We start from the raw sequence: 25,718 nt of genomic DNA on the forward strand, positions 1-25,718 counted from the left end.
CCATCCCCACTCAGGTTGCAAGAACGTGCGCGTTCTCGTTGAAAACTACGTAATGACGTCACGTCCCGTGCGCTGTTGCGTACAAGAATGAATTACGCACTTGTCACTGCAGGCTCTAGCGAGTTGTTTGTACTCGGTCTGAACGAATTCACGCCTAAGGTCTGCTGACAGACGGGATAAGAATATCCACCGAGGCTAAACCGCTGCTACAGGGGGCAAGTTCGAGAAAGTTTCATTACAGCGCTTCACAGTGAAGGTTCTGGAGTCGAGCAGCTTGTGTGGAGAGAGAGAGAAAGAGAGAGAGAGTGTGTGTGTGTGTGTGTATGACGAGCAGAATTCCAGCCTGCCAGAATGCGACGCTTGTTAGGTTGAATTAAAGACTTAGCCGTTTAGCATGGCGTGTTTATCCTGACACTGACAACTAAGTGTAGCTATATTTTGTGTATAGCTACCCAACTGTAATGGTCTTTATTATGTAGTGATGCATAAATTAATTGTTTTTTAGTGGTAGGGTTTATGCCGTCGTACTTGAGAAGGCTGCTCGCGCGTTGTTGGGATAACTCGCTTAGCAAAACGAGCAAATGAGCAGATTTACGAATAAGACGCCTTTCATTAGTCCACCGGAGAGCCCTGAAAATGGAGGTTCGGTCGTCGGGAGCACGGACTGGGGCCTGGGTAATGCCGGGTTCCCGTGCTCCTACGATGACTCCTTGGCGGTGCAGTCGGATGTGGATAGGCACCTGGGGCTTCTCCATAACCGGCAGGACGCCATGGCGCTGCGCTTGGACCACTCTTACCGGAGCGGTACCGAGTCCTACCTCGACGGCTCTCAGATGGACTACAGCGAGAACAACGGAAACACGAGTCCGCTGGAGAGCAGGAGAAAACACCGCTCCGGCGCTCCCAGACAGCGCTTTGAGGTGGTAGCGGAACTCGGGCCGGAGGAAGTGCGCTGGTTTTATAAGGAAGACAAGAAGACGTGGAAACCTTTCGTCGGGCACGACTCCCTAAGAATCGAGCTCACGTACCGCAAGCTGTGTGAACTGAATTCGGACCAGGAGGGTGGCTCAGGCCATGCGGTACCGGACGGAGAGGATCCTTGTGAGCATGCGTCAGCCGTGGCCTCAGTACAGAGCTCCGAGCAGCTCCAGGAGACCGATCTGGAGATCAGCATTGAGGCAGTGTGTGTCCGAGGAGGACTCTACGAGGTGGACGTCCGAGAGAAAGAGTGCTATCCTGTGTACTGGAACCGTGAGTGTTACTTCTCAGTATCTTAATGATTAATGAAGATCTCTGAAGAGCACATTTCAACATGTGCTTATTGTGGCTGTAAATATAGCTGTTACAAAATTGCTTTTGTCTTGGACTGCTCAGGGAAAATGCTCTTCTACCAGATATCTAAGTTCAACAGTTTCTGTAATCTCTGGGTTTAAGGGCTCGTCTTCACTGACCATTAAAACCCCGAGTCCAGAATATTGAGTTTACAAGATCACAAGCATTCATTGGTTTATATTATCTTGGGCACGGTAATTGTAATATCTTAATACTGACTCAAAACTCTGGATTGGTGTTAGATCGGGTTATACTCCCTGCATATTTTATGCCAACAAGTGTTATACTCACAATCACGACATGGACCTTGCACATGATTACCGAATATTAATATTGATAAAGCACATCACTGTCATCACATTCATATTACTCATATCTTAGCATGCTTGCAGAGAGCAGGCCCGGTTAATAAGAGGATGTCAGTGACGGACCATTATCAGGTATTACCCCGTAACACAAAAGCTATTTACACAATGTTATTAGTTTGAAAATGTGTGATTAGTGCACCCCTAGTACTTCTTATTCTTTGGTCTTTACCAAGCACTCGCACAGTATGCTGAGACAGTGAATTAACTACGTATTCTCAAAGACTTTCTTGTTCGTTGACTAAATGTGGTGGCCAAGCTGTTGATTTTAGAAAGGTGTTGTTTTTGTTTTTTGTTTTTTCTTTCGTTCTTTCTTTCGTTCTTTCTTTCTGTAGCTCCCCAGTGGATAAATGAAGTCTTTCATCTTGCACTTTTCCCCCCAGACTCAAGTCTTCTTGCACTGGTTGATCACTACACTTGGTCACTTGCAAAAGTTGTTTTCGAACCTGGGTGCAGTTCAAGTGACCTCGGGTCCACCTGAAAAGTTCTGGGCTCCCTTTCCAATTAATTTGCAATCAGCTACAGACTACAACATCAACAAAAGTTATCCACTCCCAGAACCAGGCAGTAAAGTGATTAGGTCACATTACTTCCTGTTTTGTGTTTCACAAAAATAATCTTCAGATTAAAGGGAGTGCCTTCTTGATCTATTAAGCTAACAGAAGGTGTTCATTACAACTTAACATTATTACTGCATACAACTGTGCAGTTTCAGTTGAATGATTTCAACAATGTTGAGCCATAGTTACAAAACCCTGATTAAATGTATATCAATTAAATAAACTTTAAACAATAAATAAACACTAATTTCCCATTTTAGAAAACTTCACTCATAGCAGAGGTGACGTAAATCTGACAAGGTGATCCATGACTAGGAAGGAATTTGTGAGTGTGTAAACAAACCTGTGATGATGACGCACTCCTTCAAATGAGTACAGAATAAGTACTTGAATACTCGGACTAACACCCATAAACCCTAATTTGATAGGATTACTTTTAAAAGCGGGAATTCCTGGTGCTATTCTGCAGTATTATTTTCGTCTGGTTCAGCCATCGTAGTTATTTTTTCCCCATTCTTCCTCAGAAGTTCTCAGATCAAATTGCCACGTCTGTGATTTTGCTGGCCGATGCTGCCTCTTGTGTTGGGGGAAAATAATAATAATAATTTTTGACCGGTGCTACTCACTGTATTTAGTCATCTGGTGTGTGTGAAAATGTGAAACACTTTCCATGACAAGAAATCAGAACAGCATGATCTCGTAGGTTGAATAAAGGGGCTATTATAATGGTACGTATGAAGACACTTTATATTCACATATGCCACAGTATCACGTAGCTTTTAATTTGCTAGAAATAAATGAACAAGCAGTTATGTTGTTGTCAGTTCTTTAATCATCTAACACTAGATGCTGCAAGAAACAAATGTAATGAGTGATCGCATATTATTTTTTATATTCAGTCCTTGAATGTGCAAACAAAACCGGTATATGACAAAGTGTGACACACACACATCCGCGACATTTAAAAATAGTATTACAGACTTTGCCCAGTGAAAGTAATCCTGTCTGAATAAGGCTTTGTTGAATGTGTGGGGTTTTTTTTCTTTGTTCTTGGGGAATTTTGTTTTTTTGGGAACATTTACTGAGAACTGCAACTCTTCTGTTATAAATTTCTAATGAAGGTAGCTGCTTAGATGTCTCTTGTCCTTACAGAGCAGGACTGCATCCCTGTCATGAGGGGACAGTGGTTTATAGATGGCACATGGACGCCCATGGAGGAGGACGAGAGTGACCTCATAGAGAAGGAGCACCTGATGTGCTTCCGGGGACAACAGATGCAGGACACTTTAGAAAATGATGTGGTGGCCAAGACGGTGGATAGCAAAGATGGTAAGGATGTACATATACAGCACATTGAGGTGATTATTAGCGAAAAGAGAAAGAGAGCATTCCATTGTTTGTGTGTGTGACTGAAAAAACTCCCTCTCCCCATTTGTCTTAGAGTTGATACTTGATTACGTATCAAGCAAGATGCTGCTGTATGTAAACCAAATTCATTTTGTGATAGGATGCCAGCTGTGAAAATTAGATATGAGTAGATGCTGCCTGGATGAGTTATAGACTCCACGTAAAGGCTGCTGCTGTCATTAGAGTTATTTACTAAGGCTTTTCCTCCTGCCATAGAAAGTAAGAGTACTCCGAGCCATTTGGCATCAAATATCATGGATATTGCTATAGATCTGTACGGTGTATTTTTCATTTACTTGTCTGCAGAGTTCATGGGCTGTATATCTCAGACCTCTACAGGGCTTGAGCCTGGACGGTTAGTATATGAGCAACCCATTTTATAGTTCAGGCCCATTTTGACTGGAGGGAGAGTTGCTATATGTCATTCAGCTGTATGTAATAAGAGATGGCCATTTTAGGCAAATAACTGTATTTATCCATGTTAGTAAATGATTCATTGATTTTTCACTAAGTGCATTTCGGTGAATTCATTCAAGTTGTGTCTTAGTCTTCAGAGCATAAATAACACCCCCTCCCCCCCTAGAGAAACCTGCAAATGTGATTGTGACTATACTGATGGACTAAATACAAACTTGAGATCTGAAGCCATTGAAAGGTTTCTGAATTAGCAAACAAAGGTGTGAAGTTACAGTTGATTTTGTACACATAAGGTTTATACTGTATGCTTTGACTAGTCTGTAGACTGTAGCCATTCTCAGACTTGTGCAGTACAAGGTCATTCCTTCTCTTCTTGTAGCTACAGGGTGCTTTAAATAAAGAAGTATGTATGAGCGATATAGATGACCATCCTTTCTCCCTTGTCACATGACTGATAAAAAAAGTATTATTTATGTTACTGTGACCGTTGCAGCCTTCACTTAAACATGCATACTTTCTCATGGCTAAGGATGTCTTTTAATCAAATGGTGCAGTGGTTTGCTCCACTGTCTGCTAGCACCTTTTGAACACCACTGATTTGAGCTGTAAATTGCCTTCTCACTGACGAACAAATTAAAAATGTAGCAGAGAAAATGTCACTGTGCTATTTAAGTGTTGATGTATAAACAGTGGAACCTGTGTGTGAAGCCATTAACTAGCCCTATGTGTCATATAGTTACGCTCTGTAGATCTAAAGTTTAACAAGCTTAAAATATGTGTCTACACAGGAAGAGGACAGCTATGAAGTATCTGGTTAAATAACTGTAATTTAAGAAAACATGTCATTTGTCTCCTCTTCTGCTTTCAATGTGTAAGTCAGCTGTTTTAGTGAGGTTTTGTAAAAGGAACTAGTCTGTATGCCGTGTAAAAGAAACCCCCCCCGTTTGTCACTGTCCAACTCTATTTCTCTTTTTTAACTGCTTTTACACAAGCGTGCACACAATATTCACAATGTCACATGAACCATTTCTATAATTAGTGTAAAAAGGTACCAGGGGACCTTTGCAGTTAAATATTGTTCACCTAATTCATTGGCTGTAATTGCTTTTTATGTCAGCAGTTTTAATCACAAGGAAGGGTCAAGTAGCAGCTCCATCAGGAAATGACACGGTTACTTGACACTTTGTTAGACTACACACTGAATTTTCATTTGATACCAGCTGACCAACAGTACGACAATGTTGGTCAGCTGTTCTAGTCTGTCACATTTCTTTAGCACTGTGGGGAAAGGTAGACTATGCTCTGTAATAAGAGCTCAGGGAGTTCATTAGGTTAGCCAAAGCAAAATGCAAATACTACTTTCATGCAGTCAAAAGTAATTGTGCTTTATGTGTTGCAGAATAGCATGCTGTTCTATATCATGTAACTAGATTATATAGAAAGGATATACCTACTTATTTTGCAAGCAATAGTAATATAGGAAATTAGGTCAGGGCAAAAAGTCATATTCCACTTTATTGTTGATGTGATTTTGACAGCGTATTTTACAATAGCAAAGCAGAAATATTTCCCCACATTTGTTTGCATATTGATTGTTTCTTAAATTAGTATTAATGGTTGCCATTAAATTAGCATATTTCTGGCCCTTTTGGTTATTGTTAATGTTGTTATATTCATTGTTATTAATATTATGTTAATTATTACTGTTAATTATATTAATATTAATCATTATAATTAATTGTACCAAATGAGATTTATGCCATTATTTTGTGTCACTAAGTTAAGCATTTTGAGTTAAATTTAAGTTAAATTGCATGTTTGATTTTTTTTTTTAAGGTAAAAAATATTGTAGTATACTGCTGGATAAAATATAAAAGCACAAATTTTCTGTTTTTTTTATGGTTTACATCTCTTGTAAAGTCCTGGTATATGATAGTGATGCACCGAAAATTCAGGATGCACTTGGCTGAAAACCGAAAGAATAATAATAATTAAAAAAAACTATTTTAAAATAGTTTTTTGGTATAATTGTATTAATATTAGACTTTTTAATTAATTTAATGAATTTGAATTGAAAAACTACAAATCAATAACATGATCACACTTTTACTGAAACTAACACACAAACAAAAACAATATTAAAAACATTATTCTTCATTCAGTTCTGTAAAAATCAAATTTAACATTTATTTTATCCAATTATCCAAATAATGTGAAGTTCTAGAAAACTATGAAATGCAAAACAGCAGTCAAGTAATGAACTAGGCCTTCAAACGGTTGTTAAGCTTCACAAAATGGGAAGTGGCTATAAGAAAATAGCACTAGCATTGAAAATGCCCATTTCCACCATCTGGGTAGTAATTAAGAAGTTCCAGTCAACTGGAAGTGTTATGAGTCAACCTGGAATTGGACGTGTGTCTATATTTTCTCAACACACTGTGAAGAGGATGGTTCGAGTGGCAAAAAAATCTCCAAGGACCACAGCTGGTGAATTGCAGAAGTTGGAATGGATCTTAGGGGGCTTAGATCAAATGGATCTTAGGTGGCTTCTACGGTCAGATGAAACCAAAATAGAGCTTTTTGGCAATAAACACCAGAGGTGGTTTTGGCGCACACAGAGAGGTAGCCATATGGAAAAGAACCTTATCCCCACGGTTAAATATGGTGGTTGCTCTTTAATGTTTTGGGGCTGGTTTTCTGCCAGAGGACCTGGACATTTTGTTAGGACACATGGCATTATGAACTCCATCAAATATTAACAGATATTAAATGAAAACCTGATTGCCTCTGCCAGAAAGTTTTAAATGGGTCGTGGTTGGATCTTCCAGCAGGACAGTGATCCAAAACATAGATCAAAATCAACACAAAAAGGGTTTACTGACCACAAAATCAAGATACTGCCATGACCATCCCAGTCCCCTGACTTGAAAACCATAGAAAACCTGTTGGGTGAACCTAAGTGGAGAGTCCACCAGCATGGACCTCAAAATTAAAAGCATCTGGAGAGATTCTGTATGGAGGAATGGTCTCGGATCCCTTGCCATGTATTCTTCAGCCTCATCAAGCATTATAGGAGAAGACGTGGAGCTCATTATCTTGGCAAAGTTAGGTAGCACAAAGTATTGGCTAAAAGGGAGCCAGTAATTGTTGCACAACTACATTTAACAAAGATCATTTTTTGATAAACCTTTGTAATTGTTTGATATCCATGAGAGCAGAGTATTTAAAAAAATATATATATCAAAAGGTTAAACAATGGACAATTTTTCACAGCCATCGTTGCTCATATTTTACCAAGGGTGCCAGTATTAGTGGTGGGCACTGTATATAGAGTCACACCAAATCGGTACAAAGTTATTCTAACTGATCACCTTAATACTGTGATGAAGTATTTCTATCTTGATGGGAGTGATCTTTTCTAAGTTGACAGTGCTCCTATCTACAGGACATGAGGGCTCATTGAATGGTTTGATGAGGATGAAAATTATGTAATTTTTATGCTATGGCCTTTAAAGTCTACACCTATGGAGGTTTTTCAAACAGTTAGGTGGTTAGACAGTGTTCTCCACTGCCATCATCAGAACAACACCTGTGAATATCTTTTGGAAGAATGTTTGAATTGCAGTTCCAGAAACTCACTGAATTTATGCCAAGGGGCATTGAAAGATTCTGGTGGCTAGCGGTGGCCCAATACGTCACTTAGTTGTTGTTTTTGTTTAATTGGTCACCTATCTGTATGTAAAGGGGGAAATCTTTATAAAAAGATTTTAAGAAGATAAAGTATAAAAAAGAAATGTTGTGACATGATGTGCTTATTATACCAACATTATTTTATTAATAGGTCATGTTAATATACTTTATATGAATCAATGAATGTATATGAATTGTGGTAAACTTGTGATGGTCTAAGACGTGTTAAGTTCTAAATGAATCTTAGGATGCAGTATATTGATACTGAATTTGTCAATTGAGAGATGATGCTATACACTGCCGTTATCTTGCAGTTATTCTTCAGCCAACAAAGTGTTTGTCTGGATAGTACAGGCATGATATTGACTGCCCCTGACAGGGCTGCTGAATGGCCCAAAGCTTTCAGTCTCTCTTAAACTGGCTGTTGCCTCTTCTGTGCTGAGATCAGTTCTGCTGTAATTTGCAAGTCTAATTGTTTTTCAAAGCCTAGCCCTAACACACAGCAGTCTCAGTATGAGCGATCATTTTAAAGCACAATCACGTGCATCAGAACGAGGGAGGTAGTGCGTTCTATATCACGTGCTTTTGTAGTCCAAGATATTGGCAAAATACCTCATTCTGGGTTCAGAAATTCAGTAATGAAATCCGTGGACATGCAATTTGAACAACAAAATTCAGTTGTAGCATTCATGACACAAGTTAAGAGTTAATAATTCTGGTCATTCTGACACTACAGCTAACTCCTTAAATTTGTCAATGCTCAATAACTGCCTTGTAAGTAGGAGCATGGTGCCCATGTGGCAGAGGTAACCTGTGTGTTGGTACAGCTGGGACATACCATGTGCATGAACTACATAATCAGTTAAGCTAAATGGGGAGAGATGAGTGGATATGTATGTTTGTGTGTGTGTGTGTGTGAGAGAGAATAAAACAAGTTAAAACCTCCACACAGCAAGGGACTGCTCTCTTAAACCAATACTTTACCTGGATATGTCTTGCTGAGCATTACAAGCTGTCATTCTCTTTATGCCATGTTTGAGTGAAATTTTTGTTTAAACTTGTTGGTTTTTAAATATTTAGGACTGAATACATAATGTTAATAGTTAGTTGCTGGTGTTGGAGGTTCTGCTAGCAACAGTATAGATGACCTAAATGGAAAGATTTGTCTCTTAGGCTTTCCCTAATACACCTTCCTCGGCCATTTTCCATCACCAATAAAATTTTGTATTTCTCAATATGGATTAATTTGTGGATTATGGAACTGCTACTGGTTTTGTTGTTTTGTTTTGTCTGACAGTAACCTCATATTAAATAAGCCTACAACAAGCAGCATCATACAGTATATTAATAATTGTAAATGATTGAGCTATATTCTATATATGAATATACATGATTATAACACTGGGTAAATTTGAATTAAAGGCATCCCGGTTTTACAAAAGCCTACGAGGAGCTACCAAGAATTAAACTGCATAACACTGTTAACACCGTGGACTCGTCACTACTATGACCACTTACTGTTTTTGGTTTGTTAGTTCTCTCCCACTTCCCCCCTTTCTACCTCCCTTTTCTGTTCAAATGGAGTGGATATCAGACGAGTACTAAAAGCCTCAAGCGAAAGCGTTGCCAAGGTACTGTATTTCCTGCATCTTTGACTTCGACCCCCTTTGGATTTTATCTTTGGACTCTCTCCTTTCTCTTTTAGGTGAGCCCTGCTTGCTTTAGAACAAGGCCTAGATAAAGAAATTTGTATGAATATGAGAGTGCTAGTGCTTAGACTTCTCATACTCAATGGGCTGGGCTGTGTTTTTGATTTTGACTTCTGAGCAACATTTCTTCTTAATGCTTGAAGTTCTAGTAGACATCTAAATGCACTGCTGGCTCTTTTTAAATCTGGCCTTGTTCTCTTTTAATTAGCTTTAGTTTGGCCTAGTGGTAGACCTAGACATCCATTGGGCACTGTGATTTAAAGTTCACCAGTGTGTTTTGGTTTCTCCTTCTCTGGGTTTATGAGAAAGCCCTGATGCTCTGCTTATTTCCTATAATTTTTATCTTACTAAACCATAATAACACCATGTTAAAAATTTCCCGAACAAATTCCTGCAACACCAGCCTTCATTGTGGAAGTCAAGAGAAGCATCATTGAGCTCCTCAGCCTTCTCTACTCATTCTGTACTGTGCTCCTCTGCACTGTAACGGCCATATGTTTTGCACACTGGAGTAGGGGTTTCATTTACATGTTCACTGAATATATTCTACCTTCCGGCTGTATGAACACAATCGTATTTAAATCTCTTATTGGGCTTAATTTCTTTTGCTAATATTTTTTTTTATAGGCCCAACTGAGATTTCTCCATTTAACTGACATACTGTTGTTTTCCCACATGAACACAGCAGGCAACATAACCCAGAGGGTTCATTTACAATAGCCTGTTATTTATGCAGCATTAATTGGTGCATATGAGCTTTCCTCTGGTTTAGTAGGGTAATACTTTTTAGTCATAACACTTCTTCATTCCCTATTCTGTTCAAAGTGCTGGGAAACCCCTGCTTACTTCTGTAGTTCAAGGCAGTATTTCCTGTGTGCTTTGATTCTATGCTTGTACTTCAGATTGATTGGCAATGGCACTTAACCAGAGTCAAACATATCAAGAATACAGAAGAGCATTATATCTCTGCATCTGTAGATCTGATATACACATTGATTTCCCTTAGATTTTGAAAACAATCTAGACTTTTTCGTTACATGTTTGACCCTGGTGTGCCCTTTTGTCCTGTAAAATGGGATTAATTCTCCTTTCCTATTTGTATGTTTTTCTACATACATTCATTATTCATACAGAGGCAGCAAATGAATGCTTAGTTCAATAATCACACTTGTAAGTTGTTCTTCCAACATCCTGTTTTACAGTGTGTTTCTGTGTGGGTGATGTGGTGTGTTCTTCTGTTTGATTTTGACAAAAATTCTTAGAAATTTTGTCCAGAATTAGGAGGCATGTTGGGTTGGTTTGTTTTAAAATGGAATATAAAATAGAATATAATGTGATAACTGGACATATGGTAATCATGCGATTGCTTAATCTCTATATGATCTGACCAGAGGATTTAGAGATTTGGAGATTGGGGGGGGTGAAAAGGGTGAGGTGTTACAGTGGATATGAAAAGTCTACACACCCCTGTTAAAATGGCAGGTTTTTGTGATGTAAAAAAATGAAACCAAGATAAATCTTGTCAACATTTTCCACCCTCAATGTTTGTGCACCCCTAAACTAATATTTTGATCACTCAGTCTTTTTGGGTAAGAGTCTATCAGCGTGGCACACCGTGACTTGTCAACATTTTCCCACCCTTTTTTTCAGAAACATTCTAGTTCTGTTAAATTGTGAGGGCATCCCCTGTTCACAGGCTGCTTCAGGTCACCCCACAGATCTTTGGTTGGATTCATATCTGGCCTCTTAAGTCTAGGGCATTCAAAAGCATTGATCTTCTTTTGGTTAAACCAGCCCTTTGTTCATTTAGATGTATGCTTTCGGTCATTGTCATGCTGAAAGGTGAAATCCCTTTTCATCTTCAGCTTACTAGCAGACACTTGAAGTTTGTGCACTAAAATTGTCTGGTATATGTAGCTATTCATAATTCCCTCCACCTTGATAAAAGCCCCAGTTCTGGCTGAAGAAAATCAGCAGAAAGGAATAGAAATAGAAAGGGCTTCCTATTAGCCACTCTACCACATAGCAAAGAGTAATCAGTACTTGTAAGATATTCCTGCAGCTCCTTCAGTGCTGCTGTAGGTCTCTTGGCAGAATCCCTGGTAAGTTTTGTATTGTCCTTTTATACATTTTGGAGGGACGTCCTGTTCTCTGTGATGTTACTGTGGTACTCCATTTTCTCTGTTGATACTGGCCTTTACAGTATTTTCCAAGTACATCTTATGTTTTGGAAATTATTTTATACACCTATCCTGATCTATGTCTTTCAACAAGTGAGATACCATGCATGCTTTGTAAGCTCTTTGCGGCATTCTGATTAAACAAACAAGACATGAAGAAAATCCTACAGAAACAGCTGGTCTTTATTCTGATTAACCCCAAATAATTTCATTGATTACAGCTGTATAATAATTACTTGTGAACATGAGATTGAATGTGATTGGTTCATTCTGATCACTGCAACCCCCAGTTATAAAAGGGTGTGCACACTTATGCAACCAGTTTAGTGTAACTCCCCCCCCCCAAAAAAATGTTTGATTGTTTTTCACTTTTAATCTGTTGTAATTCCACATTGAGGGTGGGAGAAGTTCTGACATGAGTTATCTTGGTTTAATTTTTTTACATAAAAATGTTTTGAACAGAGCAACTTGAAAATGGTCAGGGTCCACAGCCTTGATCATGGCATCACATGCATGCTAAAGTAAAATTACACACAAAAATGATGGCAATGAACAAGATCCAGCCCTAATGAGTGCCCCACACACACATTGTCCTGGTGTGTGCTAACGGTCATGGTTGCAATTGGAGCACTATGATGAATGCTAACGTGCAAAACCATTACAATATGGAAACAGTGTTGATTATTCTGTGCTGAGTAGCTCTGCACAGTTCTGTTTTGTAGCTATGATAAATGTAGAATTTCTGATGAATTTCTCGAGGTATATTTTGTTCTTCCTTGTGATGAGTCAAATGTAGTATCAGTCAGTCAGAAACGTCTCATAATGTATTTGGCTTGCGCTCTCGTAATCCCTGTTGATGGACAGTACTGTGTATTTTTGTTACTGCAGTAAACCGAGGACCCAGATTTAGGTGTGTGCATCTCCAAAGCTTCATTCATGTGATTCAGTAATTTGGCACAATTTCTTATTAATGCCCTTGTTTCCTGGGAAGAACCTTTTTGTTTGTTTTTTTTTGCACGAATCGTAGCTGTAGAAGGAATGATTAGCAAACAAATGACATTTATATGCCTTTGGTAAATGACGTCCAAATACGCAAGTAGTTGTAAGTAACACGCATACTATGTGGGCCTTGCCTAATACACTGTATGGCCAAAAGCAAGGTTAACAAAGACATAGTTTGCCAAGGTTGGAAACGCTGCCTTCCTACCAGGTCCTCTTGCCCAACATCAGTGTCTGACAATACTGTTGTGTCAGAATGGGCACAAAGATCCATAGCCATGTTCCAAAATGTATGAAAAGCCTTCCCAGAAGAGTGGAGGTTGTCAGAATCTCAAAAGCGGGACTACATCTTGAATGGTATGGTCAACAAGCGCACACAGGTGGGACGGTCAGGTGTCCACAGACTTTTGGCCATATAGTGTTGATGCCTGGTACAGATGCTTTCTGCTGTAATCTCTTGGTGAAGATTTGAAGGATAGTCAGTCACGGTGGCAGCAGTTGCAACCAACCAGACAGCATAGTTAATTCCACAGTAAACATTTTTGCTAACCAGGCATCTACAGGTAGGTTTCTGTGTGTGCAGTGAGTGCATGGTGCAAGTATGAATTGATATCAGCTTGGCTTCCATGAACTGTTAAACCCGAATAATGACTTACAGCCTTTTATCTAATGTTAATTCTGTAAACTGTTTTCTTCCCCACCTCCTTTTCCTTTCCCTTGTCACTCCCCATATTATTTTATAGCCGTCCACAGCCTAAAGCTAAGTCGCAGCCATGTTGATTGGCACAGTGTTGAAGAGGTGTATCTGTACAGCGACGCCACTACCTCTAAGATCGCCCGCACTGTCACACAGAAGCTTGGCTTCTCAAAAGGTCAGTGTTTACACTTCAGCTCAGCCCTCAATACAAGCATGTGGGAATAAAATTGGACCGGTTTCCACTGCTTTAAACTATTTCTGAACCTGGCATTCTTCAGTGCCACACCATATTAAACTTCAGAAAATCTAAGCCAATTTTGAAACATGGCAGGTGTTCGTTACCTGAGCTGAGTTGGGTTATAATAATCGTTCTTATGTTGTGGATTCCAGCCTCAAGCAGTGGCACCAGGCTTCATCGAGGCTATGTGGAGGAGGCCTCTTTGGAAGATAAGCCCCCTCAGACAACCCACATTGTCTTTGTTGTGCATGGCATCGGACAGAAGATGGACAAAGACCGTATTATCAAGAACACAGGCATGTAAGTATTCAGAACCTGACTAGCAGAGGTATGTCAAATATGTTTACACAACATAGTCATTTATTCTTTCATCTATGCTGTGTGTTATCTGTCTTTATGTAAGTGATAGACAATGTGGGTGCAATTTGGTCTGCTTCAAGTACGACAGTATAAAGCATTTGAGTGATTGTTACATCTGTTTGGTCATGTCTGTGATGTGATGTGATTTAATTACATTTAAGTAGTATTAATTATGTTTGAAATATCTTCATCTGTTCTGTAGAAAAAGGCTCAGAATTGTGGCTGTGTTAAGCGGAATTACACTCAAATGCCAGTTTATCATGTATATGTACTATACACCAATTAGCCATAACATAAAAACCACTGAGAAGTGAAGTGAATAACATTAATTATCTCATTATAATGGAACCTGACAAGGGGTGGGATATATTACACAGCAAGTGCCAGTCAGTTATCAATGTTGATGTTTTGGCAGCAGATAAAATGGGCAAGTGTATGGATCTGAGCAACTTTGATAAGGGCCAAATTGTAATGGCTAGACGACTGGGTCACAGCATCTCCAAGATGGCAGGTCTTGTGGGGTGTTCCCAGCAGGCAGTGTTCGTACCTAGCAAAAGTGGTCTAAGGAAGCGGTGAACTGGCGACAGGGTCATGGGCACCCAAGACTCATTGATCTTCATCCAGAGTGAAGGCTAGCCTGTCAGATCTGATCCCACAGACGAGCTACTGTAGCACAAATTGCTGGAATAGTTACTGCTGGCTATGATAGAAAGGTGTCAGAAAACAGTGTGCATCGTAGCTTGCTGTGTATGGGGCTGCATAGCCAAGAACTGGTGAGAGTGCCTGTGCTGACCCTACAATGGGCACATGAGCATCAGAACTGGACCATGGTGCAATAGAAGAAGGTGGCTTGGTCTGATAAAATCATGTTTTCTTTTACATCATGTGGCTGGTCGGGTGTGTGTACGTTGCTTTCCTGGGGAAAAGATGGCACCAGGCTGCACTATGGGACGAAGGCAAGCCTGTGGAGGCTGTGTGATGCTCCGGGCAATGTTCTGCTGGGGTCCTGGCATTCATGCGGATGTTACTTTCACATGTACCACCTACCTAAACATTGTTTAAGACCAAGTACACCCCTTGGCAATTCCTTAATGGCAGTGACCTCTTTCAGCAGGATAATGCACCCTGCCACACTGCAAAAATTGTTCAGGAATGGTTTGAGGAACATGACCAAGAGTTCAAGGTGTTCAAGACTTGGCCTCCAAATCTCAATCCCATGGAGTATCCATGGGATGTGCTGACAAACATCTCCGATCCGTTGAGGCCCCACCTCGCAATTTACAGGACTTAAAGGATCTGCTCCTAACATCTTGGTGCCAGATACCACAGCACACCTTCAGAGGTCTTGTGGAGTCCATGCCTCAGTGGGTCAGAGCGGTTTTGGTGGCACAACGGGGACGTACACAATATTAGGCAGGTGGCTTTAATGTTATGGCTGATTGGTGTATAAGGGCACTGTGTAGGTATGTAGTTACTTGCTGTAGCTCATATGTAGCTCTAAATAATTTGATAGTCACTTCTAACCCATCTAATAATAGGTGGAGACCACCGCTGACCAGATATTGTGGACATCACTGGTTGTAGAAAGGTTATGATGGCTAGAAAAAAATTGGCATAGTCATACCACAGCCATGCAAATGGGTCACTAAACTACTAAATAATGTATAAAGCAATTATTCCCTTGCTTATATCATGCTGTATAAATTATATATATTTTTTAAGAAATTATCTTTATATGCAGAACCGGCAAAATTGATATATTCACCAGTCAGTAGTTGTATATGTACAAAGTGCACCTTTATAGTAGTTACCCAGGTAAATAGGTTCTTGCCATGTTACCTGAGTGCATTTTGGTCATTTCAGCATCCAATTACATTACCCTGTCTTTTTGCTAGATCAGGGGACTCGCCCTCTGTTTAAATTTTCATGTATGGGACTGATGAGTCATGAACACCTTACTTGTCGAGTCTTGTATTACCGAATGTGTGAGACCGTCTCATGGTATTAGTGAGAGGAAAGTTGCGTGGAATGTTCTTGTGTGAGTCTTTAATGAATAGCCAGCTCCAGTGACTTGCATCTGTGTGAATTTTTAAATAAAATGTTATATCTAACACCGAGCACGAGCAACCTAATGCAAACATGTCTTCTTTATGTGCAGGAATGTGCATCCACTCAGCACGAACGTTTTATAAAATATGCTTAGTACATGTAATACCTCTTTATGGCCCTCTCCCTTGTAATCCCCTTAACCCCAAACAAGAGTTCCTTTTACATGAGGCTTTCGGTTGTTTGGTTCGTGCCAGTCTGAACTTTTCTCTTCCACTTTGTTCTAGCCACCTGTAGTTCTGCCTTGTGTTTTTTGTATTTTGTTACCTTCTCCCAAAGCTGACCTTTGAATTGAAGCTTTTTTTGGTTGAGGATAACTGAATTGTTTACCATGAGGAGTCCAGGTGGTTCTCATCAGCATAAAGTAAAGACCTTTTCCCTGAGGCATGTGCTGTACCATTATCTTTGAACAGGATAAGATCTGTTATCTTGAATGTGTTTAACAAGACCATCAGAACAAGTCCTAATGGACATTTTACAGAAAGGAAAATGCAGTTAAAGTGACAAAAAAAAAATTAAGCACACAAACTGGAATTTATTGAACTTGCAACCTACATGTGGAAAAATGCCACTTTGCCCAACCATTTTTGCCTTCCTGCTGTCAGGAAGTTGGGCAGAATGTAATGTTTGCTAGTTGGCGGGGTTTAGCGCCTGCTCTCTTCTAGGAGCTTAGTGGGTTAAGATGGTAAAGTAGATCAATCCAGGCACTAAGCCCACTCCCTGTTGAGGGAACGTGGATTACTCACTCCCTTGCAAGAAAGAGCCGGACCATTACTGTCTCAACTTATCTCCCCTCATCATTCTTTCATTCCCTTGTTCAGTCTCCTTTTTTTGTCCCTGTGCACAAGTGCATGACTCCTCATTTACACCCAAGTGAACTGCTTCTGTGGTTGTCTTATACATGTATAGAATTACATCATTGAGTTGCATTCAAACTTGCTATAAAATATGAAGAATGAAGAGTCACTTGCCCTGCTGCAGATCAGCATGAGGCCTTGGTGGCATAATGAGATTATAGAAGGCAGTGTTGCTATTGGCCAGGCAGTGACGTGATTGAGGCCCAGTGTGTAACAACAGAGCAGAGGCCACCTTAAAGCCATATCAGTCATTCTGTATTTGTTTATGCTTCACAAAATGACCAAAAGGCTGTTGGAACTCTACTATTGTCCTTTACACGGTCAGCCTTGCTCTCCGTCACTCTCTGTTGACTCTAAGGCGTATAGAGACACGCATCCCAAAACACACTGTCTTATTTTCCAATTCAGTTTTCTCTGTATCAGCAGCTACAGTTGTGCTCAGAAATTGGCATACCCCTTGCACAATCTGCTAAATGTTAAATAAATAAATGAATGAATAAATGCATAAGATGGATCTTTAAAATTGTTTTGTTTTTTATTTAGTATTGCCTTAAATAAACTATTTCACATAACAGATGTTTACATACAGTCCACAAGACACAATTATTTGCACAAATGAACCAGTTCAAAAGCTCATACGCTTGATTCTTAACACTGTGTTGTTACCTGGATGATCAATGAGTGTCTTTGTTTTGTGATAGTTGATTAGAGTAACCTGTTTGTCCTGAGCAGTTAAACTTCCCACTGTTCTTCAGAAAAATCCTCCAGGTCCTGCACAATATTTGCTTTTCCAGCATATTCTGCATATTTAAAAAATAAAATAAAAAAAAAATTCTCCCTCATTTATTACCGCCCTTCAGAAACTTCATAAGATAATTACATTCTTCCCAGAAGACAAAATAATGACAATTTAAAATCAATCATCCTGCTCAAATGTTTACACCCCGCTGGCTCTTAATGTATTGCGTTGCCTTCTTGAGTATCAGTGAATATTTGCACCTTTTGTAATAGTTTTGTACGAGTCCCTCATTTGTCCTAGCCACTGCTGGAATGGGGTCGAATATGCAGAATATGCTGGAAAAGCAAAGAATGTGCAGGACCTGGAGGATTTTTCTGAAGAACAGTGGGGAGTTTAACTGCTCTGGACAAACAAGGGACTCATGAGCAACCACCACAAAGCATAACAGTCGTTGATCATCCAGATAACCTTTGAACTGGTTTTTGAATTTGTGTAAATTTTGTATAATATTGTGTCTTGTGGACTATATGTAAACATCTATTATGTGAAATGGATTAAGCGGGGCAGTACTAAATAAAAAATTAAACAAACAATTTTAATGAACCCTTTTTTTATTTTCTGTAAAAAACTAACATTTTGCAGATTCTGTATAACTGTATAAACCTATAATATGCAATGATTTTATATCAACGTTTACCAATATACAGAAAAAAGCAAACAAACCAGTAAGATGTAGAATCATATCATATAACAATCACACTGCACGTGTGTGTGTGTGCGTGCGTGTGTCTGTTTAGGCTGCGAGAGGCTGTGCGGAAAATGGAAGAGAGACACTTTGCTGAGCACACAGAGGAGCATGTGGAGTTCTTGCCAGTAGAGTGGCGCTCCAAACTGACCCTGGATGGAGGTATTGGCCTGATACTGCACAGACAGCCTGTCCTTACTGCTGTCATACACCTTTTCATAACAGCTACACCCACCTGTCTAACACTCATACCCGAGTACACATGCAAATGTGCAAACACACATGGCCATCTGTGATCAGTTGTTTGTGCTCTGCCTATGGTATGTTTCATTCAGTTCAGAAAAGGCACAAGCAAGGACAATGAATCTTTCCATTGAATGCTAAATGCACACACTGCTGTTCCTGTAGACACAGTCGACTCCATCACGCCAGATAAGGTGCGGGGGCTGAGAGACTTACTGAATAGCAGTGCCATGGACATCATGTATTACACCAGCCCGCTCTACAGAGATGAGGTGAATTTATACTCCCACTTCCAAAAATACATCTAATTGTTGGTGTTCAAATACTCTGGTTGTTTATACTGAAGTGTGTTTTAACTGATTTTCTTGCTCAGTGTGATCTTCCACCTTTTCCTGTCCATGCTCCTTTTTCCCCCTGTAGATTACTAAAGGCCTGACCCAGGAACTCAACCGACTGTACTCACTCTTCTGCTCTCGGAACCCGGAGTTTGAGCAGAAAGGGGGCAAAGTATCCATCGTTTCCCACTCTCTAGGCTGTGTGATTGCATACGACATCATGACAGGCTGGGACCCAGTGCGTTTTCGCCTCCAGGAGTTTCAAGAGCCTGATGACGAGGAGCTGCATTGGATGAGCTACAAAGAGCGCGATCTATTGGAGCAGGTGCAAAGTGCCAGACAAAGGTGCTGACTTTGCGTATCTGTATTATAGGACAGTCCCTGTTGTCTTGGAGATTTCTTATCCGCAAATGCCTATATTAACAGCAGTGTTGATCTTAAATGTATTTTCTATTCATGTCAGATTGCGAGAACTGGAGGATCAGCTTCAGGGTCTGGAGGCTACTAAACCTCCAGCTACTCCTGAATTGAAGTTTAAGGTATTTTATGGCATAAACCTTATTTGCATAGAACAAATATGGGGATGTTTTTCTTTACCTGCAATTATACATTGATTTTTGCAAGAAATGAACTGACAATGAGCTCAATTTGCATTCAATTTTTATTCATACTCATTTTTGTGACCGGTTGTCACACACTTTGAGATCCTATGGATAGGGTAAAGGGGCTGCTTTGACATCACAGTAGATGGATTACAGTCAATAACTATTATTAATCTACAAAGTGCATCTATATGATTAGGTTAGGCTCCGCCAGCAATGCCCCTCTCTCTCATTACAGCAGTCACTGAAAGCAGAAAAATACACAAATAAGTAGACTGGAGAATCATCATGCGTTACCTGCCGGGTCGACCCGCCTCCTCTCTGTCTGCAGCTTACACTTGACCATACCCTGTTGCCACAAAGCCACTCCGGTGGCTCAACACCTTACCAAGAGACACTCACCCTTTTTTTTTTTTATTTTTATTTTTTTTTTTTTTTTTAAATAAACATTTCCTTCAGTATGTAGGGATAAAGAACACACTTTAAATGAGTTCACTGTGTAGCATATAGTATTAATCAGGCTGCATCTCATAGGTGGAGAACTGCTTCTGCATGGGCTCTCCCCTAGCTGTGTTCTTGGCCTTGCGTGGCATTCGACCAGGGAACACTGGATACCAGGACCACATCATGCCGAAATCCATCTGCCAGCGCCTTTTCAACATCTTCCACCCCACAGACCCAGTGGTGAGAGAATCAGCATGACTCAGTAATTATTGTGCTCTTTAATACTGTACTGGAACACCTTTCAAAAACATTATCTCCATATATATGGCAGGCCTATCGACTGGAGCCTCTTGTGTTGAAACACTACAACAATATTGCACCTGTCCAAATACACTGGTAAGTGTTGTCAGTCTGTTGAATGTAATGACCCTAAATGTTTCTGGGTGTGTTTAGCATGTATATCAGTTTATTATGAGCAAGACCTAGCATATTAAAATTAATAGTTTTATTAGGACACGTGTTTTTAAAGCATAATTTCTTTTAACGATTACATTTCATCATTAATTTCAAATAATAATTCAAATGATAATTATAGCCTAAATACAACACTTTCACTTCAGCATGACCAGTGTTCTGGATTTTCTTTCTTTAGACGTAAACTGAAGAAAAAAAAAAAAAAAAAAAGTAAAGGCTGCACAGTTAACACTACCATTTTACCCACTTTTCAGTGGGCTTTCTTTTTCTTTTTTCTTTTTTGTTTTCTTTTTTTTTTGGACCTGTCAGTATTCTATTTTTAAACATCCAAAAAAAAGCATTAGATAAAACGGCATGCCATAATGTTGACACTACATTTTCTCATGTCCTTTTTTTAAAAACAATTTAGTCAGCTATTTGTAAACTGTATCTGCAGGTGCAACACCTCCAATCCCACTCCGTATGATGAAATGAAACCCCCCACGTACCTGAACCCAGTGAAGGATCCAACTTCAGACACAGAGAGTCTCCCCAGCCCCAGTACATCACCTGTAATGTCCCGCCGACCCTATGGCGATTCCATCACCACACTGGGCAAGGCCAGCATACTGGGTACTCAGGCTTCAGGGCCACTTGTTAAACTGTTCTACAAACATATTTCATATCGTATCAAATTAGATATTGCCAAGGGGTCTAAAGGTCACATCATAATGGAACCCAAACCACAGGTAATTGCAAAAGACCCCAGGCATGTTTGGATGGATATACAGAACAAGAAGAGTGAAAAATTTATAAAATAAGTATAAAACAGGTTACTCTATTACTCTGTATACAGAAATCCACATTGACATAGTCAGACTGAATAAAGGAACTGCTACAGTTAGAATAAAGTGTATTATATTTATTGTAAATTACATCTAGTGGTATGTTGGTTCTAAAATTATTTAAATACTTCACATACCTACATCTTTAATGACATTTTGAAGAGCACTGATGTTTATTACTGATGTATTGTAATGAACATGCATGGTGTCCTTGAAGATTATTTGGACATCTTTACTGCCACCCTGTGGTAAGTAAGTACTGGCAGTGAACTGAGGTTATTAGTTGTAAACAGTGCTGTCTAGTGGAGAACTTTGGAAATGTAGTTTTACCAGCTGGTTCTTCCACCATACGGTGGGGGTATGGGTATAGCAAGATGATACTAATCCGAATCCAGAACCAACGACGCCCTGGCCAGGAACGTATATCCTGGCTATATTTCCTGTTATATAGAAGTACCTGTGAAAAATAAGAAAATAGTTTTTCACAATGTGTGCTGAGCTCTTTGCGCATTTGAAAATAGCATATTTTGTCAGAATTTAAAACATTTTATGACAAATCTGTGATCTAGCCTCCTAAAGCAGCACCCGACCACTTATCCGTTCCACCCATGTGTCCCTGTTTAATACCTGTGATATTTGATAAAATAGGGTAACCAAATTCAGTAAGGGTACTTCTCTAGCATATACAGCACCTGGTGATGAAAACACAGAAGCAAATTTATGATCCCGCATTTCAGTGTCATATTGCACCAAACTGTTTGGTGGAAAAAGACTTCATATAAAACCATAATGAACTTTCCTTTGGTTGTACACTATCCGTTGTTACCCAGATGAGGATGGGTTCCCTTCTGAGTCTGGTTCCTCTCAAGGTTTCTTCCTCATAACATCTTAGGGAGTTTTTCCTTGCCACCGTCACCACCGGCTTACTCAATTGGGATTAATCCACACCCTTAAAATCTGTATCCTGTGTTTATATATTTCTTTAACGCTGCTTTGAGACAATGACCATTGTAAAAAGCGCTATACAAATAAAATTTTATTGAATATTAAATGTGGGTAGTAAAGATGCGTGTATAGACTTCTGTGCTGTTATATGTTCAGGTGCTGCCAGCATTGGAAAAGGCATTGGAGGAATGTTGTTCTCCCGTTTTTCACGCTCCAGTAGTCAACCATCTGAAGTGGATTCTGGAGCAGTGGAGAGTGAGGAGAAGAGCCAGTCAGCATATAGCCTGTCTACCATGTCTCAGTCTACCTCCACCATCATTGATACTGCAGGTCTGCATACATGGATTGTACCTGCACCTCATATATAATTATTTTAGACTGTCTATATATTACTTTCCCAATACACCTATACTGTCTATATGTGTATTGGGAATGTTGGAAAGGTTGCTGATGGAAAAAAAAACATCCATTGGCATTACCTGTTCTTACCGCCCAGCAATGCACATGTCAGTTTGTATTCAGTGGTAACAATGCTAAGTGTTTCTGTAATTTCAGTGGAGATGGAGCACCGCCTTGATTTTGAGCTGCGGGAAGGCTTGGTTGAGAGCCGCTACTGGTCAGCAGTCACCTCTCACACAGCCTACTGGAACTCTCATGATGTGGCCCTGTTCCTGCTGACCTTCATATACAAATCACAGAGCTCATCTGAGACATCCCAAGACAATCCTGACCCCGAGTGACCCAGAGATAGGACTACACACAGATAGCTCTATGTTCTCCCGTAGAGATATGATAACACTCAAGCACACTCCCTCTCTCATTTTGCCTCATAAAAATGCTTCTTTGTCATACAAAGACTGATTGCCATTTTTCCTGTTGCTTGTGCAGCAACCTTTCCCATTAACCCAGTAACCATCAATTCCTACTGGGCATACTATTTGATACATTGAGTAAACTTCTAGTCCTAGAAACATTTTTTAAAGCTTTGTTTTGGGTGCTGTTAAGGCCTTTTCAACCAGTCCCATTTCATTAGCATTAGATACAATTGGCTCTGCAAGACGTGTGCGTGTGTGCGCGCGCTTCACCAACCCTGGAGCAGTCCACATGGTTTATGTAGCTGCATCTTATCCAAAGCATAAACCAGACATTATTAAGGGCACATAACACACAAGCATGGACCTCTCCGTCCTGTTCATCCTTTTGTCCGTTTATTATTATTTATCCACATGAAGACACTTACCAAGCAAATGCAACAGTCCGATGTCTTTATTTATTGATATATTAATATATCTAAGGATCGTGCATAGTACTCTAATTTTTGGGAAAAGTATTTCAAGATTTAAATGTTTATTTTTATTCCTGGAGAATACTGGACCTTTTTAATGACTAACACACAATATCTGTATTCTCAAACTGGAGAAGGGTGAACCATTAACAAACAAAAAAAGTCCTTTTTATACAGGAGATAAATAATACAAAGCAATTATCATATTTCGTTGATTTTACAACCAGATGGTGCTGTCGGGAAGCAAAGTGAACAGTGCATTTTCTTAAGCCAGTTATATGCCTGATTCTACTTTGCATGGAGTTTGAGGATGAAATTGCTGCTGCATTGATTTTGTAGCCAAACCTAACCTTTTATAATCCTGCCTGAGTCAGGCCGTGTGTTGATGCATTAACATACTGCATATGTGCGCTGGTGCATTGTTACTTTGGAGTATTAGAACTACTGTGTAGCTTCAAAGAGATCGCCTCATTGTTTCTTATTATTTCAACCTGATTTCAGCCAAATACAGTGGAGTGGAATCAAATAAACTGACTGGATGATCTGCTTTATGTAATTACACTAGCAATTAGGCCAAAATCATGTGACTGGACTCAGAGATTAGGAAGTACTTTGCAATGTTCCTTTGACTCAGTGGTAGTGTGGTATTCAGGCACCTTTTACCTTTAGGCCCATAGTAATAAACAGAGATTATATATTTTATATCTATTTAGTTATCAGTTGTGGAATGATGATAATAGTCCTTCAAAATTGTGATATTCCAATGAGAGGCCAAATGTTTTCGCTATAAAATTGCTACTCATAGAAGTACTGTTGGTTCATGTTGAAGCTTCCTGTGTCTTTTTTAAGCACTTTTGAGATGTTAGATATGCAACGGGCAGAGAGTGGTTAGTGGGGATTATCCTTACAAAATTAAATGGTACTAACAGCCAGTATCTACTTTATTTAATGTCTGCATTGTGTTTAAAATTCCAAAAAGCCATGCTACACCCCTCTATGGCAGGGGCTGCAGTATGTTGATTTATTTTGTTTTTATCATTGTGTGCTCACACAAGTGCAGTTAGTAATTGTTAGTTAGGCTGTGTGGATATTTAAAAATGGCCAGGTTGCCTTTGAGGACCACAGAGCCAGTCCTCTGTTGGGAAGCTGACGTGGCTTTTCCACTCGAGCTGAAGGATGAGCTAGTTATTTATGACTCACTGTTACTGTTGGCAATAGGAAACAGAAATTAATGAAGGACCAGACCTTGCACATTACTGCATGGCTATAAATTGCACAGAATGGAATAAAAGACCCTCTTGATGTCCAGTTTTTGCTACTTTGTACATTGCATTATGGAAGAGAATGCACCTTTCTCATTTTGCTTGGATTGTGATAACATTATCCATTTAAACATTAATCATTGGCAAAAAAAAAAAAAATGTCTGAGGTTCTTAATCCATCATGGAGGGTTTGTTCTTTGGGACCCCCCCCCTTGCAAGCCATGCCTCAGAATCTCTGCATGTGCTAGTAATAACCATGACTAATGGAATAATTTGAAGCAATTTACATCTTCATAAACGCACTAGTACATTTTCTGCATTAGTGCTGCTTCTAGATCTTTCAGACCAGCCATTAAGAGATTCAGATGGTTTTCCTAAACACTTGACATGGGCACAATAAGAAAATGTGTGCTTCAATATACAATACACAGATTGTGGGCTTTACTCAGATGCATGCTCAGGTTTGAGATTTTGTGATGTTTTGAGATCTCTGGTCTTCTTGAATAACAGTAATCTAAGCTACACATGCCATTTTTGTATTTGCTAATTTATTATTTGCCTTTTATCCTGGCAACTCACCAACTTGTCATTGGAGAAATATATGACTAAGCTTCCTGTGTGGTGTAGTAAAGAATCCTCTTTCCTGTACACTGTTCTGTAAAATTCAGTTATAAGGCCAGTTTCCACTACGATATTGATTGATTAATCCAAAACATGAAAAATGTCCTCGATGACTGTTATTTAAATGTACTAAAAATGTTGAGCTTGGAAAGACATGCTGTGCAATAACCCATGCCTGTAATGGATTCAAACTGCCATCGGAATAACACTGTATTTATTTCAGTTTATTAAAGCATTACTCCTTTTTTTTTTTTTTTTTTTGGTACAGTGCTTTTTCTTCTT

The 25,718-nt window shown here is 39.5% G+C and overlaps 1 protein-coding gene across 2 annotated transcripts; it reads left to right on the forward strand.

The window, feature by feature from the left end:
* Window positions 1-25,693, forward strand: ddhd1a (DDHD domain containing 1a). 2 transcript variants are annotated; one of them, XM_017476057.3, is made up of 14 exons: window positions 1-1,251; window positions 3,410-3,586; window positions 9,307-9,402; window positions 13,403-13,531; window positions 13,747-13,894; window positions 18,454-18,563; window positions 18,810-18,916; window positions 19,065-19,324; window positions 19,443-19,518; window positions 20,116-20,265; window positions 20,357-20,421; window positions 20,936-21,111; window positions 22,425-22,598; window positions 22,824-25,693. In XM_017476057.3, exons 1-14 carry the CDS (start codon window positions 582-584, stop codon window positions 23,006-23,008), a joined length of 2,523 nt encoding a protein of 840 aa, XP_017331546.1. In that variant the 5' UTR covers window positions 1-581; the 3' UTR covers window positions 23,009-25,693. The 2 variants fall into 2 exon arrangements, with proteins under 2 accessions (XP_017331546.1, XP_017331547.1); XM_017476058.3 differs by lacking the exon at window positions 9,307-9,402 and having other exon boundaries at window positions 4-1,251.
* The last annotated feature ends 25 nt before the right edge of the window (window positions 25,694-25,718 follow it).

The sequence above is a fragment of the Ictalurus punctatus genome, chromosome 9, assembly GCF_001660625.3.
Source record: "Ictalurus punctatus breed USDA103 chromosome 9, Coco_2.0, whole genome shotgun sequence".
Classification (NCBI taxonomy): domain Eukaryota; kingdom Metazoa; phylum Chordata; class Actinopteri; order Siluriformes; family Ictaluridae; genus Ictalurus; species Ictalurus punctatus.

What these genes read in the sequence shown, in the direction of transcription:
- ddhd1a (XM_017476057.3), top strand. Translation starts at nt 582, where the DNA reads ATGAGCAGATTTACGAATAAGACGCCTTTCATTAGTCCACCGGAGAGC. An exon ending in GACGGTGGATAGCAAAGATG is followed by an intron (nt 3,587 to 9,306) that starts GTAAGGATGTAC and finishes TTGGTTTGTTAG; the next exon opens with TTCTCTCCCACTTCCCCCCT. An exon ending in GAAGCTTGGCTTCTCAAAAG is followed by an intron (nt 13,532 to 13,746) that starts GTCAGTGTTTAC and finishes TGTGGATTCCAG; the next exon opens with CCTCAAGCAGTGGCACCAGG.